The sequence below is a fragment of the Sesamum indicum genome, unplaced genomic scaffold (assembly GCF_000512975.1).
Source record: "Sesamum indicum cultivar Zhongzhi No. 13 unplaced genomic scaffold, S_indicum_v1.0 scaffold00188, whole genome shotgun sequence".
Classification (NCBI taxonomy): Eukaryota; Viridiplantae; Streptophyta; class Magnoliopsida; order Lamiales; family Pedaliaceae; genus Sesamum; species Sesamum indicum.
Window position 1 is genome coordinate 333 of NW_011628083.1, and position 9,923 is coordinate 10,255.

General features: G+C 45.3%; 1 protein-coding gene across 1 annotated transcript; it reads right to left on the reverse strand.

The window, feature by feature from the left end:
* Positions 1-409: 409 nt before the first annotated feature.
* LOC105179678 (glycine-rich protein DOT1-like) lies at positions 410-2,694 on the reverse strand. The gene is made up of 4 exons (XM_020691394.1): positions 2,628-2,694; positions 2,436-2,546; positions 2,048-2,136; positions 410-1,176 (listed from the first exon to the last, which is right to left on the reverse strand). Exons 1-4 carry the CDS (start codon positions 2,692-2,694, stop codon positions 496-498), a joined length of 948 nt encoding a protein of 315 aa, XP_020547053.1. The 3' UTR covers positions 410-495.
* Between the last annotated feature and the right edge of the window lie 7,229 nt (positions 2,695-9,923).

Below are 9,923 nucleotides of genomic sequence, written 5' to 3' on the forward strand. Positions count from 1 at the left end.
CGACCGTGGAGATATCACCTCCGGAAGGTCGTGCCCCGCGCAACATCTTTGTGTGTGTGTCGTGTGAGGGTCCTTGTTTGCCAATCTTGCTGCGATGCTTGCCGTGCCCGACGTGCATGCGTAGAGTAAATTATATTGGATCAACTGTGCTTGTACTCACCACCTGCCCAACATTCCGAATTTGTAGTGCTATTGTTCTCTGTCCCAATTAAAGAGGAACAGGTTCAGCCATGACAGCACCCTGCATGCATGCTCCATTTGCAAATGTTTTTTCTGCTGTCTATTTTGCTGTTGTCTATTGGCAGTCTGTGCTGTCATTGTTCAATACATGCTTTGATACTGAATATGTTGAGACACGATATCTGGGCTGAAATCTTGATGAACTATGAGGTACTCATCACCTTTCGGAAAATGAGAACCAGAAGGAAGGATAAAATGCACGGATGTAGCCTTTAAGAAGTTCGCCAAGACACTCAACTGGGACGGGTCTCCAACTCATCTACGTACAGGGTTCCCACCTCGTGGTACTGGCTCATATCCTGTTCCAGCTCTAGACGAATAAGGTACATTGTTCACAGAAACCTGTCCTTGAGGCCCTACAATTCCTCTAGATGAGGCATCATAGCTAGCACCTTTCTGCGTATCATAATTAGATCCCCTATGAGCTTCATCTCCTGATGCCCGTTGCATATCATAAGCTGGAGCACTTTGTCCGTCATAAATGGGCCCTTTACGAGCATCATACCCAGGTGTCCTCTGAATCTCATATCCAGGTCCCTTCTGGGTGTCAGACCTAGGTCCTCTCACAGTCATAGCTTCATATCCGGGTCCCCTTTGGGTATGATGGACAGATGACATAGGTCCCCTGTGGGCATCATAGCCAGGTCCGACTGATCCCCTTTGGGCATCAAAACCAGTTCCAGTTTGCACTCTCTGAGTATCGTAACCTGCTCGAGCATGTCCCTTTTGGGCATCATACCCAGTTCCAACATCCCGTCTATGGGGATCATAACCAGTTCCCCTAGATGCACCATAACCAGGGCCACTGGATGCATCACGCGGAGTTCCTGAACCATAAGGAGTGGAATGCGCTCCAACATGAGGAGAATTGCCCCCGGGACCAGCTGCACTAGCAGGTCCACCCCCACTACCCCCTCCAGGAAGGGGGCCCTGGCCCTGTTGCAAAGGGACATAAAGTCAATTACCACTATCAATACAAAAATACAATATAGCGGAAATCTTTGAGTTAAATGAACCAGAGAACTTCATAGTTCTAAGACATGCATGTAGCTTCTCAGTGTCCTTTGGTAACCAAAAACTGTTTTAAGTACAAGGAGATCATCTAATCTAGAATAGCTCAAGCACACACATTAGGGAGCATATTCTTTTATATACATGCAACATGAAAAATGATCAATTAATCGGATACACTTTTGTTTCAATATCCCTTCTCTTCAGCTTTTGTTTCAATATATAAGCTGCAGTACGCGCACACTGGTCAGCAACCAGATCGTGAAACTCCATGCTAATTTGCAAACTGTGAGATCTGGGATATTCTTTTTTATATTCAGTTAGATATTCACATGAGAAATGATAAATTAATCGGATAAAACTTGATCCGGGTCGAAATCTACGCGACCTCCTTGGTTCGATCTCCCAAGCGGTTCGAGGTCGCTCCTCTCCCAGACTAGTGATTGGGCCCTGAGAAAAGAAGCAGATCGTTAGGCTTGCTGGGGTGGCCCCCAGCTAAGGCCCTCCGATGGTTAAGTCAGTGTTTGGTTGAGGTCGAAATATGGGGTCGCTGTGAAAAATAGCAAGCTGAAGGTAAAAATGCGGTCGAGACGACGTACCTTTAATACACCGACTCGGAGGTATTTATAGAGAGCCAGGGGGTCTACGCGCGTGCAACGTGTTCTAGGTCGTCGACCCGACCCGGTAAAAGTGGCGCGGGTCATGCTGGCAAGCTTGCGATTTTGGGCCCCATCAAGGGCAAAGTTGTCTTTTTCTGAGAGAATAGGGTTTTACCCCCATCAAAACTAATATATACCTGTCCCACACCATAGGCATTTTGCACAGAAGCATAGTTTCCCCCAGGAACACTTCTATTATATCCAGCAGAACTGCCATAGGACCCTCCTGCATTTGCATTGTGACCAGCTAAGGCCCTCCGATGGTTAAGTCAGTGTTTGGTTGAGGTCGAAATATGGGGTCGCTGGGAAAAATAGCGAGCTGAAGGTAAAATGCGGTCGAGACGACGTACCTTTAATACACTGACTCGGAGGTATTTATAGAGAGCCAGGGGGTCTACGCGCGTGCAACGTGTTCTAGGTCGTCGACCCGACCCGGTAAAAGTGGCGCGGGTCATGCTGGCAAGCTTGCGATTTTGGGCCCCATCAAGGGCAAAGTTGTCTTTTTCTGAGAGAATAGGGTTTTACCCCCATCAAAACTAATATATACCTGTCCCACACCATAGGCATTTTGCACAGAAGCATAGTTTCCCCCAGGAACACTTCTATTATATCCAGCAGAACTGCCATAGGACCCTCCTGCATTTGCATTGTGACATGAGCGATCTAAAAGTTTATACACCGAAAATGAAATAAAATGGGTCTGAATATCACCTATACCTGTCCGCGGGTCGAAGTTCGCAGAATTAGCCAACTCTGCTCTGAGCTTGTCCACCTCTCTCGACATTGCCGCATAGTTCTTCTCCATCACCTGAAGAGATTCAAGGTGGTCATTGTATAATTTCTTCTCGTAGTGATCCGGGTCGAATTATTCGATCTCCTGAGACGATCTCACTGCTGATCGACTAACTCCTCCGAAACAGATTTTGGATCCCCTGAGAATAAACACAGATCGTGAGCTCGTCGGGCACGTCCACGACAATGACCCTCCGACGCTCAAGTTAGGTTGATCGAGAGAAATATATTCTATCTCAAAGTTCGATCTCAATTAATGTATATCAGTTACCTCATTTATGGCGTATCGGGGTCTATTTATAGTACACAGTTGTACGGCAAGTACTGGGCCACGTGGCCTCATCTTGCTGACTCACATTCTGATCGAACGGTCGTTATTGTCCGGGTCTTCTATTTGGTTCACGCGACCCGGGTCGGGTCCTCTGCAACCCGCCCGTTACAAAACACGCGGATCCGGTCGCGAAAAAGACCATCATGCCCTTAATGAAGTGCGTTTCAGTCCTTTTGCAGGGGGATTACACGTATACCCATCATTACTCCCCCACTTTTTCAAAGTGCAAGTTTGTTGCCTTTGAGGAAGTCGAACCGTCGCGTCCGTTGATCGCGTACACATGGCAGAATCCTCTCGAGCAATCTCGGGCGCGTTGTTCCAGAGCGGATCTCCTATAAATACCCCATCATTTGACTTCTCGGCCAACCTCACGCAAAGACTTCTAGCGACCAAGACTCACAACCACGAGTTCGTATTCGATCTGCGGCTTCCAGAGTCATCCTGCTTTAAGGTACGATGCCTTCCAGCTCTAGCTCGAATTCTAAGTCGCGATCTGGCCCTAAGCCACGATCTGGTTCAGGGTCGTTTTCGTCTCATTTTGAATCTGCTTCTGGGTCCTCTCCCGAGTCTGGTTCTGGTTCGTCCTCAGGGTCCGGGTCTAGGTCTGTCTCTAGGTCTTCGCATGGGTCGTATTCTACCTCTCCCAAGAGGAACAAGAAGTTTCCTGCCACCAAACTTAAGGATGAACAGACTGGGCCTTCGGTCCTTGCCAAGTTTCAGGATCGGCTCACCAAAAACCCTTGGGAGGCTGTGGTTAGTAAAGTTAGGATTCCTGCCAATAAGATTAGGGAAAAATACCACATCCCCTCCGATTTTGATGTTCTGATCCCTGTTACTTCGATCGCATGCATCGTCCTCCCGAGGGATTTACTGCTTTTTCTATCAAACACCTCGATGCCGGGTTGCGATTTCCTCTGGCTCCCCCAGTGGCCGCGATTTTGAATAAGTTGGGGTTATGCCCTATGCAGCTCTCCCCCAATTCCATTACCCATATTGTCCTCTTCGTTGTAATGATGCGATACGTAGGTTTGGACCCCAGTTTTGACAATTTTTGGAGTCTGTATTCCTTCACCACCTCGAAGCGGTCTGGTAGTCGAGGTTTTTTCTATCTTTCGGCCAAACCCGATTGCGGGTATTTGAGCGTCCTGAAGTCGAATGTAGGAGCTTGGTTAGATCGCTACATTTTCATTCGATCTCCTAGTGGTGTCTGGCCTTTTAAGAACGAGTGGACTAAGTATAAACCCCTTCCAAAAATCTGTGGTGGGGGGCTGGAGGGTGACCAAATAAGGAGTCTAACATTTTATAAGTATGATCCCAAGAAGCTTCTCAATGAGAAAGTTTTGCAATTATCTGGGCTCTCTCCAGCGTCCCTTCACATCGAAGATTCCTTAGGTGATTTTCTTCTTTCGGTCTCGCTTGCTTTCATCGCTGTAGTGTCTGCATATGCTAACTTTTCACTGCTCGTAGATAGTATAATCATGAGCACGCGCACAGCTATGCGGAGGATCGCGGCCCAGAACAAATCGAGGAAGGGGGGTGAGATCGCAAGTTCCTCGGATCCGAAAGGGAAGGGCAAGGCAGTTGCTGGTGCTCCAGATTTATCTTCGATCCCACCTCCCTCGGTTCCTTCCAAAACGCTCGCGATCACCACTCCCAATGGACAACAGCCCATTGCAGTTGATAGTGAGGGTACGCCTTCCGCCCATGATGACCATCTCGGCTACAACTCCTCGCAGTTAGAACTAGGTTTGGACGAGGCCAGTGGGGACCAAGGGGCCGATCAAGGAAGTCAAGGTCCTCCACCCGAGGAGCGATCTAGGAAAAGGAGGCGATCCTCCCCGAAGAAGGGTCAGGGGCCCAAGTCTAAGTTAGGGCCTAGCGATAAGGGTAAGGGGAAGGAGCTCGCTGAGGCCTCCCACCCACCTCCTTCTAAATCACATAGCCCGAGCGTGCTGAGCAGGATGGCTAAGGAAGCCGCGGATAAGACTAGTGTTGAGGAAGATCGGGACAAATTCTTGAGGGTGGCACAGCTCGCCACATGTTGGGAGGATAGCCGGGCAGCTCTTCGAGGCAATGTGCCGCCTCCCGAATGGCAGGATATGTCGAGCTCGTCGCTGTATGGCGAGGCTGGAGGTGATACTTTTGCAGTCTACAACTCATTCGTCTCCGTTCGCGATCAAGGGGCACTTGTGACGAATAGCCCTATTCGGCTTGAGGAGTTCGCAGCCCACTCCATGGTCCAGGTATTCCGTCGGCTGGCTTCCTTCGACCTCCCTTCTTTTATGCCATTCATTGCATTCGATTTTGCAGGCCATGACCTTTCTCCGAAGCTTAAGCCTCAAATGCACCCATTATCGGAGGAGTTATATTCAGACTGATCAGAAGGTGCAAGATCTTAGGGATCAAATGGCCGAACGGGACGAGACAGAACCCAAGCAGGAGGATAACCTGCTGGCCTTGGGAGATGAGGTGCAAAAGCTGCGAGTCGAGCTCGACGTTGCCAAGAAGGAGAGGGAGATTCTTCGTTCTGAACAAGAGGTGGCCCTGGCAGAGGCTAAGAAAGAGGCGTTCGATGCCGGGCGTGAGGTCGGCCTCGTGGAGGGCCACAAGCGTGGGGTGGAGGAAGGCCAAGCCGGTCGCATTCTGGTTGAAGAACATCAGCGAGCCTTGGCCGATTCCAGGATGTCTGCGGTTCGTGATTTTTTGAAGACCGACACCTTCACGACCGCTCTTGAGATCAAGTCTGCGGACTCATTCACCAAGGGCTATGAGATCTGCCTGTCTAAAGTAGAAAAGCTCGGTGGCTTTCATGAGTCTTTTGACCGCAGCAAACTTGACATCTCGCTTGATGGCGACCTTCAACCTCTTCCTCCGGATCCTGAGCTGAAAGATGATGAATTTATGGTCTTGAGGGACGAGCTGGAGGCGGAAGCTGACGCCTGAACAATCCCGATTCTTCTATTTTTGTGGTAGGATTTTGAGCTGATTGATCAAAATGTAAATCCTAGAGATTCTTAGGACATCATTTTTTGTAAACAGGAGGGCGGGGTGGAATTTTTGATAACCCCTGTATATGACATTTTGTTAAATGAAAATGAACTTTTGTCAGCTCGCTTATTTTGCTACATTTGCGCATTGCGTCTTTCAGTCGTTCTTTCAGTTTGCATTTGCTCGGGTGCGTCTTTCCCAGATTGCATATTGGACGCGTCTTTTTCGGTCCGCGTTTTGCTTGAGTGCGTCTTTTTCAGATCGCATATTGGACGCGTCTTTTTCAGTTCGCGTTTTGCTTGAGTGCGTCTTTTTCAGATCGCATATTGAACGCGTCTTTCTCAGTTCGCGTTTTGCTTGAGTGCGTCTTTTTCAGATCGCATATTGGATCAGCACGCCTGCTCCTCCGTTGTTCGCATTGGAAGACCCATCCACATGCAGCATCCATTTCGAACAGGTGTGGTCGGAGGCGTCGGGTTCCTTCGGGTCGCTGGACAACTCTTTGATGAAGTCTGCGAGCACCTGTGCCTTCTGGGCTGTCCTGGACTGGTACTCAATATCGTGTTGCCCCAATTCGACCGCCCATTTGATTAATCTTCCGGAGGCTTCCGGTCGCGACATCACATGCTTAAGAGGGTGGTTCGTCAGCACCACCACTTTATGCGACTGGAAATATGGTCGTAGTTTTCGGGCAGTTACTACTAATGCGAGGGCGAGTTTCTCCATCTCTGAATACCGCAATTCAGCCCCTTGGAGCATTTTACTGACATAGTAGACTGGATTCTGACTGTTAGCCTCCTTTCTCACCAGCACGGAGCTGACCGCGTTCTCGGACACTCCAAGGTACAAGAATAGCGTCTCCCCATCTTTAGGATTTGCGAGCAACGGGGGTTTGGTGAGATACTCCTTTAGTTCTTGCAAAGCCTGCTCGCATTCTTGAGTCCACGCGAAACTCTTGGGTTTCCTCAAGGCTTTGAAAAATGGTAGGCTTCTATCTGCCGATCGCGATATAAACCTGCCCAAAGATGCGATCTTTCCCGTAAGCTTCTGCATTTCCTTGATCGAACTCGGCGATCTCAGGCCCATAATGGCTTGTAGCTTTTTTGGGTTCGCTTCTATTCCTTGTTCACTGATCATATATCCCAGAAACTTTCCCCCGGTCACACCAAAAGTACATTTGTCTGGGTTGAGTTTCATTCCGTGCGACCTCATTATGCTGAACGCCTGAGAGAGGTCTTTCATGTGGTCCTGCGATCTCTTACTCTTGACCAGCATGTCATCAACATATACCTCCATGGTTCTTCCGAGCATATCGCCGAACATCTTATTAACCAATCGTTGGTAGGTTGCGCCCGCATTCTTCAACCCGAATGCATCATGTTGTAGCAATAGATCCCCTTATCTGTGACGAAGGAAGTTTTGTCTCTGTCTTCCTCTGCCATTTGGATCTGATGATATCCTTGGTATGCATCCATCATCGAGAAGAGCTCGTATCCTGCGGTCGAATCCACCATGGTGTCGATTCGAGGTAATGGGTACGGGTCTTTCGGGCAGGCCTTGTTCAGGTCGGTGAAATCTACGCACATTCGCCATTTTCTTGAGGATTTCGGGACCAGAACTACGTTAGAAAGCCAATTCGTGTATTGGACCTCCGACACATATCCGGCTTTCAACAGCTTCTCGACCTCTTGCCTGATAGCATCGTTCTTATCATTGCTGAAAGTTCTCTTCCTCTGCTGCACTGGTCGAGCCGTCGGGTCTACATTCAATCGGTGTACAATGACCTCCGGATCGATCCCGGTGAAATCCGACGGACTCCACGCAAACATGTCCGCGTTCTTCCTTAGAAAGTCAATCATGGCCATCTCCCCCTCGTTCAGGCTGGAACCTATCCGGGTCGTTTTGCTGGGGTCTTCTGCCGCGAGCTGTATGGCCTTGTATTCTTCACTGGGCTTCAAGTGTTCGGCTTCATACGGTCGGGGTTCCGTGTCTTCTCTGACCTTTTGTTTCTTCGGCCTCGGCTCTCCTTTTATTGATAAATTGTCAATCAAATTGACTTTCTGGACACCTATTCTAAAAAGCTATCAAGGGGTAGGTTTTGAGAGCCTCAAAACCTCCTTTTCTTCGTGCACGCCCACAAAGAAACGGTTCCTGGGACGGATTTGTTCCCGCACTGCTTTACGAGGAATCAAATTTGTCTCTTCTTCTTCTTCTATTAGAGCTAATGCCTTCCCAAATTTCTCCAATTCTTTCTCCCTTATATCTGAGTTATTTAATTTTTTATTAGTAAAAAAAATTATATTAATATAATTAATTTGAAAATATTTATATTAATATATCGAGTCGTGATTTAAATCAAGAAATACCCTTGAGATTGTAGTTATAATTACAAATATACCCCTTATTTAGTGATGAAATTTTACATAAACACCTCTTAAGACACATTACACTAATACCCTTTAGAAAATAAACCTATAATTTTACAAATAGGAAAAAATCTTTATATAATTAGACTTAATGACAACAAGTGTTTCACATCATTTTACCTAAGATTTAAGTATATGACATAGGGACACTATTATCAGTACATAGTCAATTTGCATTTTGCTGCTAGTTTTACTAATTAAGTACAGTTTCATGTCAATACTTAGTTCTTTTTCTTCTTAAAAAAGAAAAGGGATAATTACAGTCATCTCCCACGAGATTTTGTGTAATTGTATATAAATATTTTGTAGTTTAAAAAATTTTATTTAGTACCCCTAAAGTTTGTTTCCGTCTAATAAATAAGTCCCTCCGATTGGTAAGATTTACCGAATTTGCTTATATTAATAAAAAAAACTGAATAAAATTGATATTTACCCTCGATTGACTGATTATTGACTTATTGTAGGTCAAATAATTTTTTTCAAACTAAACTACCCTTATATCGGTGTGAAAAGATACCTCCTCTTATACATTAACGCGTAAAGACGTATGTGAATAATTTGATCATGAAAAGACTATTTGACCTGCAATAAATCAGTAATAAGTCAATCAAGGGTAATATAGAATTTTTTTCCTAATCTTTTTGTTAGTATCAGCAAATTCGGTGTATTTTGACTGGTGGAGGGACTTATTTTTTAGACGAAAATAAATTTAAAAAATACTATATATAATTTTTGAAATTATAGCAAATCTCAAGAGAAGGGAGCGTAATTATCCCAAAAGAAAATCCTAAAAAATTGATGACAAAGAGTGTTGTCCACTTTGTCTTGGATAAAATAGACGTTTGGGGTTTGAATCATCACTCTTAGTCCACATTGATGAAGGTTTCGTAACACACCATCTAACTGCAGTGGGGCCTCTCTTAATGAGTGTGAGCAATTCACTATTAATTGTGATAATTAACATTAATTAATGTTGTCCTCACACATAATTATCCGTCCAAAGATGTTGGATGCATAAATAATATATAGATTAGGGTATTAATCAATGGGTTTAGTGGTTGAGGAATCTGATTTCTGGAATTATTTTAATAATCTCAGCTGTTAATGTGCTTTTGCAACTTGGAAGCTTAATGATGTTTAGAGGTTCTTTTCTCTACTTTTAAGAGTGTGTATGATGATACGTTTCTTAGAGATGAGAACAATTCTAGAGTCATTATTTTTGTTTTGGGATAATGATATTTATATCTCCTGATCTATATTTTATTTTTACAAATTATTTATGCATTTTGGAAATTATATATATATATATATATATTTATCAGAAACGTCAACATCATTTATACAAACCACGCTTTGTTTTTTTAAAAAAAAATTATATACATATATAGCCCCTGAAAACGTCAACATCATTGCACAAACTATCTCCACTTTTTGGCTGTTAAGGATGGTTTTTGTATTTGGGTTTTGATGCAATTT

Excerpts from the sequence above, each read along its gene's own strand:
- LOC105179678 (XM_020691394.1), bottom strand. The coding sequence starts at position 2,694 with ATGTCGAGAGAGGTGGACAAGCTCAGAGCAGAGTTGGCTAATTCTGCG. Across the intron at positions 2,547-2,627 it reads GAACTTCGACCCGCGGACAG|GAGGGTCCTATGGCAGTTCT; the intron begins GTATAGGTGATA and ends ATGCAAATGCAG. Across the intron at positions 2,137-2,435 it reads ATATATTAGTTTTGATGGGG|GAGGGTCCTATGGCAGTTCT; the intron begins GTAAAACCCTAT and ends ATGCAAATGCAG.